The sequence below is a fragment of the Aricia agestis genome, chromosome 7, assembly GCF_905147365.1.
Source record: "Aricia agestis chromosome 7, ilAriAges1.1, whole genome shotgun sequence".
NCBI classification, from domain to species: domain Eukaryota; kingdom Metazoa; phylum Arthropoda; class Insecta; order Lepidoptera; family Lycaenidae; genus Aricia; species Aricia agestis.
Window position 1 is genome coordinate 16055943 of NC_056412.1, and position 19176 is coordinate 16075118.

The following is a 19176-nucleotide window of genomic DNA, read 5'->3' on the forward strand; positions in this document are numbered from 1 at the left end:
TTTCCATAGTAAAAAAGTCACGTGACCAACAAAGTTTCTATGGAGCGTCAATATTTTTTTGATGAATTTTCAAAAGTCGTAGAACAAAAGTTATTGAGAATGACCGCCTTTCACCCTAAAGTAAGACGGACAGACGGACAGACATCAAAGTGTCAGTAATGGGGTCCCATTTTTACCCTTTGGGTACGGAACCCTAAAAACTTACCTTAATAGTGTAGCTCTATCCCGCCACTCGGCGTTCCGCCTGTAAGTCCTCGCCACGCCGCTCGCCGCCAGCACCGCTAGCCCCACCACCAGCAGCGCCTTGGAGCCAGGCTTGGAGTACCACATCAGCTGGACACCGTATGCTGTGATGATGACGCTGCCTACACTGTTGACGAGTGGACACCATTAGGAGCCTAATCCTGGCCAGATAGATATTATAAGCAGGCATATTATAATATTGAGAAAGGATTGAGATATGAAATATTACACTAGGAGCCTGTTTTGATCTCTTCGCACTCTTTTCAAATTTAAGGCTGTAGAGTGCACTCGCTTTTTGAAGGATCTATCATCTTTATGTGCATTGATGTTACAAGAAGAAATATACACTTTTGCACGGACTAACAGCCACTTATATGTAGCTGTTAGTCTCCATGTTGGATATAACCCTCCTTCTGCCGGGCAAAAAGTTAAAAGGTAGAAGAAGCAGGCTGTACCTGGGTATATAAAGCACTCTCTCGGCGATGACGAAGCCAACAGTGACGAGGAGGTTGCTGGCTGGTACGAACGGGACCACCAGGAACAGCAGACCAATGGTAACGGGAGTATGACGCTGCATCTAGAGTGTTACACCCGTGTTAGTCGTTTCCTTGAGATTTATTCCACTCGAGTCAACCTCTATCCTCGAAAATCATGACGTTTTGTTAAAGACATAACTTTCGAGGGTTGAGATTGAGTCGAGTGCGGGCATCAGAGAAGTAACTGAGACTAAGTACTATCAGAGAAATGGATTCATAGTCGAATGGCGGATCTATTTAGTCTGCTTACGTCAAGATCCCTGTCTGGCTGTCAGATCACGGATAACTTTAACTTAGCATAAATTATTACAATATAGGTCTGGCAACTGCCAGACCTATATTGATGATTGATTCTATTTGAATTAATTTCTCTGATGGCATTGGTGATTTTCGTGAAATTCCTATATGAAGCCCTGTTTTGCCTTTAAATTTGTTCATCCAAAAAAAATAAATATTTAATTCAAAAAACTTCGAATAATAATCAAGTGAAACCAATTAAAATTTCTTTGAGTCTGATAATTACAATTGGGTCTCTTAACTCGCATCTTGATGGAATAGAGGCTCCAAAGGTTATCTGCCAGCCTTTGCTCATTTGTTTAGAACTTACCTCCAAGTCCAGAAAGCACCTATAGCCAAGCACCAACATGGTCCCGAAGGCCGCGCACGTGAGAAAGTTGCGTGGGTCCCAGCCACTGGTGACCAGGGGTATGGAGCCCATCTGCCAGTCGTGGCTCAGCGTCCACGGGCAAATGAGCAGCCACCAGTTGAACGCAGCCAGGTAGCAAAACGTCATCAACCTGAGAAGTGAGAGTATAGGCTTTTATTGTTTTTCTTTCAAAGAAAACAATCTAAAAAAAATTAGGTACCATCTAAGAAATTGATTCATGGGCAGTTGACGGGCCCACGTCATTTGATCAGATTATGTCAACTTAATGTACGTCATCATCTGTCGGCTGGGCCAGAGTAGACAGAACTGTCTATTGTGGCTGGGCTTATCAAAACACCCAAATACGTAGGTCCGCCATCTGCCCATGAACCAACTTCTCTGATATTACCTTATAAAAATAAAATAAAAAATAAAAATTGTTTTATTTCTGAATAAATTTGAATCAAATATTTTCAGAGCGTTGAACTACATGTTGCCTACCACCGGTTCGGGAACTAACCCGGCGAGAAGAACCGGCGTAAGAAACTCGCACGGGGCCACTTTTTAGTAAAAAAGTGGAAAATTGGCTTTTAAAAAATCAAATTTACAATGTAAATAACTTAATCCATACAATATTAATACACAATTGTAAGTCACATATAATAAAATATGTAGAAGCAGCCTTGCAAGCAGCCATCCTACTCCCAAGATGTGCTATCGTTTAGGAAATCGTTGACCGTATAGTAGGCTTTGGCACACAAACGTTCTTTAATTACTTTTTTAAATTTATTAATTGATAGATTTTGAACGTTTTCCGGGATTTTATTGTAAAGGCGTACACATTGACCTTTAAGAGATTTACTTATTTTGCTAAGTCTGAAGTGAGTGAGAAGCAACAGTTAGAATACCAATTTCTTTAAACTTTTCTCTCAGAGATTCAAAAGCTGACATTTTATAAATTGAGCGTATAGCTCGCTTCTGCAGCACAAAAATTGTATTGATGTCGGCAACGTTTCCCCATAAAAGGATACCATAAGACATTCTACTGTGAAAATAACTAAAATAAACTAGTCTTGCCGTGTCTTCATCAGAAATTTCCCTAATTTTTCTGACTGCATATGCTGCAGAACTGAGCTTACCTGCAAGATTAGCAATATGAGGACCCCACTGTAATTTACTATCTAATGTAATGCCTTAGAATATAGTGGAGTCCACCAAATTCATTTTCTCATCATTTAATAGTAAATTGGTTTGAACTTGCCTATCATTGGGCAAAGTAAATTTTAAACATTTGGTTTTCTTAGAGTTTAAAAGTAAGTTATTAACATTAAACCAATGTACTATTTTTGAGAGAGCACTGTTTACCTCGTCGTAATTTGACTGTTGTCGCTTCACTTTAAAAATAAGTGAAGTATCATCACCAAAAAGTACTATCTCATAATCCTTAACTAGATTAGGTAAGTCATTAATGTAGATGAGAAAAAGAAATGGTCCTAAAATGAATCCCTGTGGTTTATATTTAATAAACTTAATAAACCGTACTATTATTAGAGGTTACAGCTCAGGGGTTCGCAAACTGTGCGCCGTGGGGCCCTGGTGCGCCGTGGAAAGGCAAGAGGGGCGCCGTGAGTAGATCCTCCATCATTTTCCGTAACCACAAATATTATAAAATAAAATTATAATATACAGCGCAGGCAGATGATTAAATATTGGTTTATTATTATTTACTTGCTTAACCTAACTATAATCATGATGGGGTGTTTAATTATGCATATTTTTGGCAAAGTATGGCGCCGTGACAAAATATTGAGACTTGTAAATGCGCCGCAGGCTGAAAAAGTTTGGGAGCCCCTGGACTATAGTTACTAACTATAACAAAGTTATAGGATAGTTCTTATACCGTGTGTATAGGATAGTAACAAAAAATAATGTCAGAACAGCTCAAAGTAACCCCTTACCAAATATCATCAAAATCGCTCAAGTGGTTTAATTTTATGAAATATCACACAAACTGAGTAGCTTTCGCATTTATATTTGTGTGGATTTTTATTGTAGTGCTTTACTTTAAGTCTATTTAAATTAAAAATTTAAAACTCAGCAGTATTTCGAAAGTTAATTCCAAGCACCTCTGACTACAGCCATAATCCTAAAATCTAGAACATTCGTTATCGGCATACTCACAATAGAAAACAAATTAGAAGTTAGAAGTTCTGCCACAATAGAGCATAATTTAATACGCAGCCAACTTCACAATAGGACATAAATTATGAAGTCGCCGTTTAGAACATTAGAGCGGCTTCGACTTTTTAGTCCCTAAATTCCTAGACCCGCTAATTTAAATCACAAATTACATTAATTGGATTTAAATTTGTAATTAGAGATTGTTTTATTACAAACGTTCGTAATCATTGCGACCGTGAAGTGGAAAATTGAAATCGTGTTTAAAATTTAAAATGCGTTAGCAACCGGTAAATATGAAAAACGATACCGCAATTAACAAACTTTATGAAATTTTAAAACGTTTCAAAAGTCGAATAGCGTTTTAATACACAGTGAATATAATCAAGCTACCCGTAAATTATTCCAATTTTGTAGCAATAGAAATCAAAAATTTATTTACGGTAACGTATTTTACATAACCTTACTACATACTATTTGACCGAGCTTTGCTCGGTATTCGATAAAACACGAATAAAATGACATTTTCCAAAAATGATTCCTAGCTAGATCGATTTATCGCCCCCGAAACTAAATTTCATGAAAATCGTTGGAGCCGATTCTGAGATTCCAATTACATAATGTATACAAGAATTTCTCGTTTAAAGATATAAGATATCTACGTACTCATCTTAATGACGATAAAAAACATTATTACTATTAGCTGTCAAAGATTAATTAAGTAGGTATAAATCAATACACTGTAATAATTAATTGCCTACACCTTAAATCTATGAGAAAATAAAATTAAACAAAATTCTTACCCGTGTGACGTTTAAAAAAAATCCTACTATAGCAGATACCATCGAAGAAATAGATTCATAGGCAATTGACGGACCTACGTCATTTGGTCGAATTATGTCAACTCAAGATTAGTCGTGAATGTCGTGATCTGTTGGCTGGTTTGACATAGCGTGATCAAATTACGTTGGTCTGCCACTTGCCTATAAATAAACTTTTCTGATAATACCATCGAGGAAATTGATTCCTAGGCAGTTCACAGACCAACGTCATTTGGTCGGATCTTGTCAATTCAATGTTAATTGTGATCTGTCGGCTGGGTTTGACGTAGCGCGACTAAACTACGCAGAGTCCCCATCTGCCTAGGAATCAACTTCTCTGATAGTACATAAAAAATTACCGGACAAAGAAGCTCGGGTGGAACGCGGCCGGGTTGTCCTGGGGATTGAAGCTGGGCCAGGTGCCCTGCAGCAGCGCCAGCCTGAGCGACACCAGCAATGCCAGTGACACCACTACCTTGATGGTCCGCACAGACAGGCCACTGCAGCGCTTCTCGATCTTCAGCGAGCAGAGAGACCTGAAAGAAAATAATAATAATAATAATAATAATATCTATGGACGCTTCACACCACGTCAGTCTGACCCCGGGCTAAGTACCTAAAGGACTTGTGTTACAGGTACCAGACAACGGAAATATATTTAAGAGCCCATATGACCCTAACTTGACTACATACTTTAACCTAGATCTCAAAATCTGTAAGGTCTAGAAAACTGATTTTTTGACACAAGTAACTTCAGTTCATAAAGATTAAATGCTCAAGACGAAAACACGGTTACTCAAAAAATGCTCGATAGTTTCTTTTTTACAAAAACTCTTACTAGAAGACGATAGCCCAACAACTTTTGAACTTTCAGGAGGTTATTCGTGCACCGATGTTACTTTCGATTGAGTATTACGACCTATCCCGGATTTTTTTAAACCATAATACGAGTAATTATACTCCGCAAACAAGCGATACCGCGATATAAAGGGAGTGCTACACCATCTATCGAGCGAGTATGGAGTGTACATCGTAATTCGCAGTTCTGATTTCATTTATATTTTAATCGAATTTAATTATCATAGTTTCATTGTTAACTTTGTTAACACTATTTTTCCTTTTGTACGTAAAATAATTATTATGAAGTCGAAACTCATTTTTAATGTTCTTGCAAAGCCACAAACATAAATTTTTTTTCTTTTATTTAATAAAGTTATATTATACTTTCAGTTTTTAGGTTTCCTTGCCCAAAGGATGAAAACGGGAGCCTATTCCTAATGAGTCTAGACTTCGCTGTCTGTCTGTCGTCCGTCCGTGTGTCAAGAGGCTAGATCTCGAGAACCGCAATAGCTAGATATTTTAATTTTTTACAAATTATGTACTTTTGTTGTCGCTATAAAAGCTAATAGTCCAACTAAAATAAAATAAATGATTAGTGGGGGGTCTCATACAACAAACACTTTTTTGCCCTTTTTGCTCTATATCCATAATGGTAAAATAAAGGTTTTTGAAAATTTTAGAATATAAATTTTTATTACTTATTATTAAAGTTGAAATACAATTAAGTATAATTGTATTTCAACTTTAATAATAAGTAATAAAAATTACATAAACTTGTGATTTAAGGGGGGCTCCCATACAAATTTACGGTACGGAACCCTATGTACGCCAGTCCGACTCGTACTTGGCCAGTTTCATAATTTTTCCTTTCATTGTAGATGATGACCTACCTTGTTGCCAAATTTCAAGGTTCAAAATCTGCTAGAAGTACCTTAGAATTTTGATGATCTGTCAGTCAGTGAGTGACAAAATGTAGTAACTTTGATCATCCATACGAGTATCTATTAAATTACTTATCGAAATGTTATGTAATTTGGAGGTTAAGCTAGTTTTAATACTTGCTCCTAGTCACCGAAATTCTAAATCCCTAGCTTTGTTAACATCGAAGATAAAGGGGGTGTGAAAAAGCCGCGAACAGCTTCGAGAAAAGTATGCTACGGCCGTGCCTTTGCTAAAAAGCTTGGCTGGAGCACTGCCGTGCTCCCAGATTGTGCCCATCCGACGCATGGATCATCTGAATATGTCAGACAATCAGCCTACATTGTCCTAACCATAAAGTAAATATACCTAGCGGAATAGAGAAACAAAGGCCTGAGCAAGCGAGATGTCACTATCAGTTACACTGCGTGGTAAAAAGGGACGTGTGATACATGACAGCAGAACTTTTTTTTTTGACGTCCAGTCGGCACTTATCGGCACGTTGACGATTTAATCTCATAGAATTCATGTTCAATCATGCTTGTCTAAGTGTATACACTATACACACATATTTTTATAGATGTAAATCAATTTCGGTTTCGTTGACAGCTCTAGATTGATGCTCTATTCCGATAGGTATATTAACTTTATGGTCCTAACCAAACTTGGAAATAACTTGTTTTTTTTGACACGTTAGAAACCACTGGACTACGAAAGCACCAGAATGCAAAATATTGAACCGATCAAATCAGTGCAAGTTTCTAAAACCATTTATGAAATAAACCCAAAATATATTCCAACTCTAAACAGGCTGATAAGGATGAACTATTGCTAATAACACTCTCGATCGATAGACACTCATTGACAAAGAAAGAGTTGTATCTCTTTCTGAGATACAACTCTTTGTGACAGACAGAACCGTCAAACTTATTACTCCACTTCATTGTTAGGAAGTTAAAAAAATAAGTCATTTTAGTTCTTAATCAACCAATTTGCTCAGGCACCAACCATCGATATAACATAAGCTTACTTAATCACAAATTACACACAATTTTGGAGTTAATACACAAGCTGGAAACATTACATTTCAACATGGCGGATTAATGAGCCGGTCAGATAATTTATTTGTGAGCTGTGATAGATGGCCGGCGCTGCACCAATTAAACTCAATCTACGAATTAATGTTTTTTTAATTATTTTTTTAATTTCTTTATGTCGATATGTACGTAAGGAAGACAAACCATCGAAGAGTCAAAAACCATTATACTCAGGAACTGATAACGTAGCCATTTAAATTTATGTATTTTCTGTGAAGTACTAAAATGATAATTGTTATAACTAAACTTAAATAAATAAATAACTAAATAAATTGATTATTCTACGTTTGAATGTCAAATTGCCAATCTAGGTAATCAAATAACCTGGAATGGCTATAAGATGATATTGCTTATTATAATTACAATTTAATTACTAATCATAATATTATTATTACCTATGCAGTATACAGCTATGTCATAACTTATCAGTTATCACTATCAAATAATTACAATTAGTTTAAATTAAATTCTTGCAAATATCAATTATTTTGCTATTTTGCAGTAAGTGAATATAAAATTCTTATCAAAATATATTTTTAGTAACAACATTTCTTAATAAATATGCTAAACGCCCACGCCAGAGAATGAAAACATAAAATTAAATTTTATTGACGAAATTCCGTCGTCATTAAATTATGACTAATAACCGAATTAATTAATAATAATCAGTTTATGGGGCAGCGAATTATTTTAATATTTCGTACCGGAAATTTGTAATGAAGTATTATTTTAGAAAAATATGTATAATAATTATTACTTATAAACTTCAAACACTTTTTATGTGGAATATAAGAGTATTAATTTCTTTTTAGTATTGATTTTTAGCAACCAAATACTTGCGCACTGGAATATCAGAATGCATTCGGTTTCTCATATTTTTTTATTGTAATAATAAAATATATTATTATTATACTGGCTGGAAATTTCAAACGAGCGCGGCAAAAAATACACCCAAAACGTTAATGATGGCAGCAGCAACCCGATATCATACAGCAACCAATTTGGCAATCTTGTCACGTTCGATAAATTATCCCCGACCTAATGAGACGTCCCCCCCTTCCCCACAGCCGCTTCCCCCCTCACGGTAATTTACTTAGCGCTCGGATTACACGCTTAAAGTGTGGAGAGGTGAGATTTTATCATAAAGCTCTAATATGTTCGGCCTATTTATTTGGTAGGAGTGAAAATTCTTTGTATGTTTACTTGTATCTTTTGATAGAAGTGACGGAATTTGATGCGGTTTTTAGTTTTTGATAAAGTTACTAATAAAGAAGGTCCATTGTAATTTGGACGTTTGCAAGGCTAGAGTGACTTTATATTCTGCAGAATTCACACCACAAACGAACACATGCTTACGAACAAAATTGTTATGAAGACCTAAGCAATAATAATCATATTCTAAGCAAATTCTCAATACAACACTATGTGGCAAATACATAATAATCAAATTATACGTTAATTAGTGGGATGAACAGAGATTCTGAAACACTAAATTAATTGTAAACCACTATATTCTATTGTATCGGGGTAATTTTTTGTACAGAACCCAATAAGACCCTTGGATCAGGGATGAGATCGATTCCGTGAAGATATCCCATTGGCTTATTGCGTTGATAAATTGATTTGATAAGCTGCTTAATTTTCCTGATAGTGCAAGTTATTTATTTGATTTCCGAGTATGGGAAACATTTTCTCATAGAACTCACACGTTATTTTCTTAGCATTTATGAAAACTAGGTTTTGGTGTGGTAAACTTGAGTAATAACCTACTACATAATTATTTTATTATATCTAGGGAAATAAAAAAATCTAGATCAAAAATTTATCAAAAAAAAGATCAAACATTTGTTGGCACTCTCTTGTATAGGTACTTGCTAATTTTCATGTTAGGGCCTACCCACATACATTAAAGTTAAATTTGCCTTAACTATAACCATAACTTTGACCATAACTTTAACTTTAACCACGCCTCTGGTGCAACCTAACCTTAGTAGTTAAGAAAATGTTAACTTTGGCTTGAATAATTCTCAATCTTTGATTTATTGTCTACATACCTCTTCACAAACGGCCAGCAACGGAAGAAATCGATAGCTAGGTTCATGAGCAGTACTGTGACGCCAGTTTCCTTCGCCAGCATGCTCAGAGCGCCGAGGATCACGCTTAACCATACGCTCCTCTTGTTACTTGTGGGGCTGTAAATAGGGACTATTTTAGCTTGGCTTAAAAGTGAAAGTTAGCAAATTTTCTCAGTAGGATAAGAACTTGAGAAAAAAAAATATTCACAAGAAATCAGTTTCTTTAAATATGAAGAACCTAATTTCAAAATGCTAGAATTGGCTTGAATCTTTCTAGAAGCTAGAATTGGTTACCAGAGGCCGTAGCGAAAGTCCCTTTCGTTAAAAACGATGACGAAATTCGTTATCAAAATGTATGGGATTTGATGCCATGACTAATATAGTCATCGCAAGCGAAATGTCGTTTAGCGATGACTTATAATTATAACACACCGCATACATTTTGATAACGAATTTCATCCTCGTTTTTAAAGAAAGATACTTGGTCTAAGGGGCCTGAACAGGTAACCAAAAGCACTACCTAAGTGCCGAAAAGAAAAGTCACGTTTCGAAGTCCCATCATTCGTAATCTACATTCAAAAATAATAACAATTAACAAGTACAGGTATAACGTAATTAAATATTGTCGAAATCGGAGACATCGACTTTTTTCCTGTCCGCTTGGCGTAGAATGCCCCGTATTATTATAAAATTCTCGTGTCACAGACCACAGTGTTTGTGCGTGAACTCCTCCAAAACGGCTTAACCGATTTTAATGAAATTTTGTATGTACCATCGAGAAAGTAGATTCCTAGGCAGTTGACAGACCTACGTCATTTAGTTATGTCAATTCAATGTTAGCTGTGAATTGTGATCGGTTTGATAGGTTTGAGTTAACGCGACCAAATTACTTAGGCCCGCCATCTGCCTAGGAATCAACTTTTCTGATAGTACATTCGTTAGGCCTGAGATAGGTTTTATCTACTTTTTATATTGACACTACAAATAATTTAAATGACAAAAACCTTTGTCGGATCAGTTAGTTTTTTTATATTATTCGTAATCATAAAATATAATTACGAAGTCTATCCAGTGTAGATACTCCTCCGCAGTAAGGACTGTACACTTTACAAAATAGTATACTTTTTATTGATACTATAGTCGTCTTTTGTATGTAACTTTTAGATGAAATAAATACTCACCGATGGTAAACCAGCAGTGAAGAGAGGAAGAACATACAGGCCAGTAGCTCCGCTCGACCAACCACACCCGCCACCTGACAACAATAATCTAATTTACATATTTTGTTTCATAATATGACGCTGCTAAGGTTTTTGCTTATGCAAAATTTATGGAACGAAGTAGAGACATTGAACCTCAAACTATGAAGCGTACTGAATATATTATAATAATAGTTATTATTATAATGTATAACAACAAAATGCATAATATTATTTTAAAGTTACACGGCCTAAAGCTTAGGACTAACTTAAAAGGAGAAAAAGCTATTTTAGGCCCCACATATTAACAAAAACTAGCTATTTGTATTCGATAAAACACGAATAAAATGACATTTTCTAAAAATGATTCCTAGCCAGATCGATTTATCGCCCCCGAAACCCCCTATATAATAAATTTCATGAAAATCGTTGGAGCCGATTCCGAGATTCCAATTATATATGTGTGTTATATATTTAAACGAGCAATTCTTGCATAAGTATCGTCATGTTTCGTCCCTAATATTTAATTCCAGCGACATACTTGAAAAGAGCTTACGCTGATCTTTTATATCTTTCATGAACAAAGAAAGTTTAATGCTAACGTAAAATAATACTGTTATAAGTGACTTAGTTCTTGATCCTTACAAGGCCCTTTCAGAGGGCTTATCTAAATTTCTCGACAGCCCTGATGCCCTAAATGGGCCTAGTCTTTGTTCTACGTGACTCGAATGCTGCGCGTTTTTGTACATGTTAACGACTGAACGTTTCGCGATGATGTAATAAAAATACCCATTTTAATATTGGGAAGTCCTTGAAATGTACAGCCTGTAGTCCGGTACTTATGAATAACCGATCATAAGAACAGTTTTCTTGAGTTTTATTTTAGGCAAAAATGACTAAATCGCTTGTTTAAGCAAGTGTAATATTTTTAGCTTTATTCAAATCTGAAAATCAAGTTGTAAAACAAACTGAATTTGTTTTCATTTGTGTTAATTTTTCACTTGTCACTACAACTAATATCAGTTACCTCTGAAAGAACCACAATACTAACGACAAGGATCAGTCTCATAGAGATTTCATGGTGCAGTATAGATCTAATCAATATTTACATAATATCATGTGTTACTACTTCAGTACATTAAAGTGCACCATACAGGCACAATAGACATAACTACCAGTACTTAGACTGCTAAGAGACGGACGTGTATTAATACCTGTCATTTCTTTCGGGTTTCCCCAGGATAAGTTAAGGGCTGGCGCGCTAGCTGATATAATTATTTTTAAATGAAGATTTTGAAATTGAATTCTGACAGTTTTCTTTGCATGTGCCAAAATATAAACAACAACTAAATTTGTAGGTAACGACCCTAGCGACGACTTTTGTCATAATACGTCAAACTTAAAAATTTCAACCTCAGTTCTAAGTCGGTATACTCTATAATTCTGTCTACTCTGGTACAAGCACTGTAGATAATATGCAACCATTCTAAATATATAAATAAAAATCTACCAACTAGCGTGTAGAGCTTACCGCTTCAGTATGTACAGGGTGCACGGCAAACAACAGCGCTGCGAGCGCAGCAAACGGGCGCTGCAACCGCGCCACAGTAACGCATGCGCGAGCGACAAGCGCGCAACACGCAGCGTGCAACGTGACGTTGCAAGCGTGCCACCACCACGGATGCAGGCCGCAGAGCGCGTAGTTTAGCCTGCAACAAATGAAAAAAAAAAGTCAATTCACATATTTTTTTATTTATTATGGCTTGTTGCCATTCATATCATAATACAATATGTGGCGGTACCCACAATTCGCCTAACATTCCTGCATCGCGCTATCGAAGTTTTCTGAGTGCGTCGGTATATATACGACAGCTGAATAGTATCAAGTGGGCTACGGCCTGACCGAGCATAACACCTCGCTCGGTCGGAAGATCTTCCTTTGCGGCCCCCACGCATAATCCACATTGGTTACACACACGTCTCCTTCATCATCATTACTCCCCACCCCTCCGTACCGCGCCAGCCAGCATCGCCTCATCGGGTACCTCGTCCACTAGCAGTAATGTACCGCGGCCTGGGCGGACTCCGCACCGGCATCATCGGGCTTTCTCACTACAAAGACCGGTCAGCAAGCAGAGCACATCTCTCCTGGTCAGCACGTAGCATCGGCCCCGCACGGCAGCTATCCGACTCACTGGATCCCGTGCAGCAGCTTACAGTTCCGACTCACTGGGACTCTCTGCAACAGTTCTGACTCACTAGAACTCACTGGCACTGGCGACTCAAGCGACAAGACTTCAAGATTCGACCTCCGGTCTTCGGGGGGGGAGTGATGTGGCGGTACCCATAATTCGCCTATTATTCCTGCATCGCGCTATCGAAGTTTTCTGAGTGCTTCGGTATATATACGACAGCTGAAAAGTATCACGTGGGCTTCGGCCTGACCGAGCATATAACACCTCGCTCGGTCGGAAGATCTTCCTTTGTGGCCACCACGCATATCCCACAAATAAAAACAATACATTAAAGCGAGACCGCACTTAAGCGGCAGCGATGCGACTCTTCACGATCCAGAGAACTGACGAAATTTTTTTCATATTATTTTTACTTTCCAAAATTGAAATAGAACTATTTAGTAGTATCAAACATTGTAATTTCAGAATAAACTGAATAATTTAGAAATTTCGACCGCGCTTTGTTGAACTATTTATTCAATAATTTAATACAACTCGCAGGAACACAAATAGTGAGCCGGGAGTTTATTTGCCCAAAAGTTTGTGTTTGTGTTTTACGCACCCCCTTCTAGTGCAAATAGTGGACGGAAGGAACTATCGCGTTATTATTCATTTTGACGTATAATTCTTAATCCACTAATATTGTAAATACGAAAGTGCCTGTCTGTCTATCACACGTCTCTTTTTGCCACGCAGTGTTACTGATAGTGACATATCGCTTGCCTCAGGCCTTTGTTTCTCTATTTCGCTAGAAATATTAACTTTATGGATAGAGGATACTTTTCATCTTGGAAAAATGTACGGTTCCCGAGCGAGAAAAGAATCTTGCGCAACAGAGTTGCGGTCGTCATCTAGTACAAAACAATATAATCATGCTGGAAATTATAAACAATTTGAATTATAGAAAATTATAGAATAATTATCAAAAAAATCAGAAGAAAAGTACCGTTTATAATACCGTTAATTTATGTTTGTAGTGTGTATAAGTGCATCCAAGATGTTGCGAAAACCAAGATAGAAAATCGTAGTTTTCAATTTGTTAAAAAGTATGAAGCAGGTTGTATTATAATAAACACGAAAACAAACAACGGAAACAATAAAGGAACAGTTGTTAGTAAGTTCACCTCGTTTGCGAACTATTCCTACTTTAAAGTTCGCAGAACAAACGAAAAGGGCCTCACGGAGTCTCCAATTTGTAAGTTTAATATTACTTACCTTATCAAATTAGACCCAGTAATAATTGTATACAATATAATGAATATTAGCTGCAGAAGTATAAACTATGTGACAATTCTATTTGCAGTAATTCGATAATATAATAATAAATAATAATTGTAAATTGTAATATATTAATGATTGCAAGTTTACAAGTTTTAAATTTTAACGATAAAAAAACATTATTATATTGAATATTTGAGAATATTAAAAAGATTTCGAAACGTGGCTACATAATCTTTTACTTCACGTAAGTCAGTTTCAAATAAAAAAAACCTATGCCACCCACATCATTAAATAAAATCTGGCTGCTTTTGTAATTAAAATATTACATGTAATAGATACCGACACGTCTTAAAATATTTATGAAAGTCGTGTCAGTAATACAAGTCGGCAAATTCGTGTCGAGTCTGCTTTTCGATGTTTCCTTTTTGAGTAGAAGTCTCCTATCATAATTAAAAGATATTGTGTAGAAAATCCTACATTTTGTTTGTTTCTTATTTAAAATTTTAGTACAAAGTCTTAGAATTCCGTTTACTACAGTTGCGAATACAGCTTATGTTAAATAAGAATTTTAACTCTGCTATCACGTTCTCGCCAAACTTTTAAAGTTCCCAAAATATTATACATTCAAGTTATTTCCCGAACGAACGTGCTGGGACCTCCACCCGCAACCCCTCCCCTCGGCGCTCGAACATCCTGTATATTCGGTATATAGGATATCTTGAAACGGACAAATACAATGCAAAATAAGTGGAAAATTTTGAACGTTACGCCTTTGATGTTTCATTATTATATTACGTAGAAAGATTGTACAGATTGGACTCAATTGCATTGCAGTACATTCCAATGCCCGTGTACATTGCACCAGTAGCAGTCCAGTGCTGGATTGGATTGCTGGAATAATGTAAACCGGCTATAAGATTCTTATAGCCGGTTAACTGAGTTAAAGTACTTAACTGAGTATCTACTATGATACATGTTTTAATTAATGAGTTTTATGCTCTACCGCACTGCTCGTACAGTGCTCCCAAAGTGATAATGCGCATATAAATTTTCGTATTTTTCGGCAACTATCGTATTGCCCGAGCGTCGGAAGACGTCGCTGCAAGCGCTGCTTTAAACTTAACTTATAGAAAAACAGCGCTTTGCAGTGACGCGACGTAGAGGCGCCTGACGTTGCTTGGACGTTACCATGGTAAAGCCGCGATGGCTTCCCGGTGAGTTAGCGACAGCGGACAGCCACCGGCTGTATATTTACTTCTATTCCCTTTGAACAGAGTGCAAAATGCAAGTTTCATAGATTCGAGTGTTTTCGTGATTACGACAATTAGCGAAGATTTCGATGCGCATTATTAATTTAGGAGTACTGTACTTAAATAGCAAAATATAAAATTTGACTTTAAGGCGCTTTTTTTAAAAAATAGGAGTTTTTTAAATAATATTTTTTGAAAAGAAAATGTCATTATTTAAGTATAAAAAAGTACCGTTTCATAATTGAGAAAATTGCCTATACGCAAAGGTATATATCAGTACACAATTTGAAAGATTCTGGCTCGATAGAAAAAATCTCAAAGATGACTGTTATAACGCTGTTTTTCATAATTAAATCATTCTATGGCTAAATTACACACTTTGTAGTAAAAACAAAAAATGTAGTACATTTGTCGTAACCTAACCTAAAGGATTTGATATATTTGATTTGTGTAATACTAAAAACAAAAGGTTTTTACTCCTATTTTCTATTATCAAGGCACGCGGCGAGCGCGTAACCGCCACTGTACAAGGCGCGCTGATATGAATGTTATTTTAATGTCATTTACGTCGATATTCGTACTGACAGACATCGACCTGCTTATTTTAGGGACTACTGAGCCTTAACTATCTTGCTAATAAAGATAATCCGTAATCTTCTTCTTACTAATAAAAAATCATATTAACCATTCACGGTCTGCGGCCTTTGTTTGAAAAGAGGCTTTTCCAATATGCCAGACAAAGATAAGCAGAGATTGTTTAGTTATTCGCTGTGTAATTTTTGGTAAATCAAAACATCTAAGATTAAAGATGACGAATCGTGGCCCACGATGAGTTTCCGAACAAATCAAATGAATGAGACAAGAAAGAATATTTTGAAAATTAATCTGCATCTATCATGAAATTGCGTCCCAAAATCGCCCCGAGTTGTTCACGACTCAACTTCACAATCAGTATAAAGTTCATTCCATTAAGCATCGCATTGCATTCGTAACTATTAGCGAACGCCAAGCGGGTTTATATCGCACGAGGTTATAATCGCGACGATAGGTTTTTATCGCGGCGATAACCGCTGATTTTTCGTCACGCGACGTATCTAGCCTAAAGCGAGGCGAGACGCAGAAATGTTTTTATGAAAATGTGACAGGGGAAAACTAATAACACTTAGCCGGCTTGGAATGAAAATGATTTTACGGTGCGCTAGCTGAATTCTATTCGAGTTTATTTCGAATACATTTTACCGTTTCACTTTTAGATTTTAGTTCAAAATGTCAAAATGTTAGTTTCAAAATGGCAGGTGACTGATAATAATATTATGTTAGTGTATAAATTTCGTCGGGTTAGATCCTAAAGTGTAGTAAGCAGTGCTAGGTAAATTACGATTACGAAAATCTAGAAGTACATTTTTTTTTGCTTTGTCTTTTATGTACTGATAATATTATATTATAATGATCTAAAATCTCACTTATACAGGCTAAGCCTGAATTGATGATATTTGAGTTATCCTGAAATTAAAAAATATCAATTATACATGACCTTTCCTCCTCCTTACGTACATACATCCGAACATCCGAAATAATGTGAAAAGATCTCATGATCTATATAACCAATTTTTGCAGAATCGGTTGAAAGCAAATCGAGCTCACTGAGATTAACTCGGAATCAAGTTATCAGGATGTATAGTGCCGATACAGGGTGTAACGTGAGTACAGGGTGATACAGACGGCTATTAAAAATCAATCTACTACCTCTCAGCCTGGGGACTGATATCAGACTTTTTTTTCAGTTAGCGAGATGATTGGAAAAGGAATCTGTGTTATCAAGATGGCTTTACATAGCGCAACTTTGCATGATATTTAACTTCAAGTTGTCGTTTGATCTTGGTTAGAAAACAGCTATAATATTATGTAGGATAGGCCACACAAAATTTAATACCATAAACTAAATTAAGGTTTTAGCGTTATATTATAGATATTTATGTATATTAGAAATAAATAAAGGTTTATTTGGTAAAACAATAAATACATGCACAATAAAATAATCAAGAATATTCCAAAATCATCATCATCATTCATTATCGATGCTGAGGACGCAAAAGTGTGAGGTAAACACCTGTTAATATGCAAAAAAAACTTTTAACTTTGTTTACGATAATAGGCGTATTGTATTGAAATTTCACAGCTATAAAAGTCATTGAAAGTCTTTCAATATGTTTCCTTTGGAATGTTAGCCTCGGGAAATTTTAACCACTTAGTAAGCCGAATGCCTAAATTCTCTACTTCCATTAAATAGTTCAAAACACAACGAAAATGTCAAAGGAAGAAAATGTTCAAAGGATTAAAATATGATAACCCCAACCGAAATAACAGAACCATCTCTAGGTATTTTTCAATCGGATGCGACGACGGCAGCCAGATAACAAAAATAGAAGGAATTTCAATCTAGCGCCGGGCCATAGAGTCCTTTAAATTTCAAATTTGGAATGCTCCTGACTTCCGAGTAGTGCAGACGGTTTTCTTTTTTTTTTTTTCATTTACACTTACATGAATTTTCATGAATGATTTTTTCGGATAAGCTTAGAAGTAAATAAATAATATTATTAATCAGAAAAAAATAAATGATGAAAAACAGGATACAACGAAAATGAGCAACATTAGGGAACCCACCTAATTAACCTTAGGAACCCTGACGACCTGCCTTGAGGCACAAAAAAAACAAAACAGACCAAATGACTAAATATTAGCCAATTATTGCTTTGCTGAATATCCATTAAATATGTTTTGAGAAATGTTAATTATAGTTTGTTATAAATTCTGCGGCATTGGCTTTAAAAATTTTTGCCGCAATACTTTTCAATAAAAAAACAAACACTTCATTCTAAATTTGAAACAATAAAGGCGGTAAGTCAGCGGTTATGTCAGACGCGGGCAATATGAGCACGCGAGGTTAAAGTTTTGATTCTAAGCTTTCATTAGTGGCGAGTTCAGACACAGCCTGCCGTAATAGCGATCTGTAATTGTAGAAAATTATTTTCCTTTTCAAGTTTTCCTTTAATGACAAGAAAATTATACTTTAACTCGATGTCAACGCCCGTAACTCCGTTGCGCCAAAATTCATTTATAGCGCGGGAAACGTACATTTTTCTGGGATAAAAAGTAACATAATATGTCCATTCCCGGAACTTAAAGTACCTCTATACCAAATTTCAGCAAAATCGGTTCAGTGGTTAGGGCGTGATGAGGTGGCTGACAGACAGACCGACAGATAGACACGTTTTCACATTTAAAATATTAGTATGGATATAGCTAAAGCACACACTATCTTTGATCGTCCACCTACTCACGCGAAAAATATACCATCCTCATCACCTTGATGAGTGGCAGTCTTCCACGGTGCGTTTCTCGCGTAACTTTCTGCCGCGCACTGTAAAACTTGGAACGAACTGTCACCAGCAGTTTTTCCGGACCTATACGACCTGCAAACCTTCAAAAAGAGAGCGTATTCCCTCTTAAAAGGCCGGCAACGCACCTGGGCTCTTCTGATGTTGCGAGTGTCCATGGGCGACGGTAGTTGCTTTCCATCAGGTGACCCATTTGCACGTTTGCCCCCTTATTTTATTTAAAAAAACTCTTATTAATTTCTCTGACTGCTTACTGTTCTTTTATTAGCATTTGCATCACGGCTTAATTTGGTCAACGAGCTAGACGCTGAGTCAGAGAAATATATTATTTTAAAGTGATGTACTTATTATACGACTTAAATATAGTAATATAGACTTGAGATGCGGAATATTTCTCTCCGCATAGAGAAAGATTTCTCTCCTTTTTCCTGCCATAAAAATATTTCAAATATTTTTGTACACAATGAAACTAACAGGCTTTATCATAATTAACCAAAACCACAGGCAGTAAAACCACAGA

The 19176-nt window shown here is 36.3% G+C and overlaps 1 protein-coding gene across 1 annotated transcript in view; it reads right to left on the reverse strand.

The window, feature by feature from the left end:
- Window positions 1–19176, reverse strand: part of LOC121728765 (protein O-mannosyl-transferase TMTC1-like) — a 142830-nt gene that overhangs the window by 6391 nt on the left and 117263 nt on the right. Inside the window, exons 3-9 of the mRNA XM_042117017.1 lie at window positions 12085–12262; window positions 10536–10609; window positions 9334–9471; window positions 4784–4960; window positions 1387–1576; window positions 699–820; window positions 206–370 (exon numbers count right to left, since the gene is read on the reverse strand). Of these exons, the coding sequence (XP_041972951.1) occupies window positions 206–370; window positions 699–820; window positions 1387–1576; window positions 4784–4960; window positions 9334–9471; window positions 10536–10609; window positions 12085–12262 (1044 nt within the window). The remainder of the gene's footprint in view (window positions 1–205; window positions 371–698; window positions 821–1386; window positions 1577–4783; window positions 4961–9333; window positions 9472–10535; window positions 10610–12084; window positions 12263–19176) is intronic.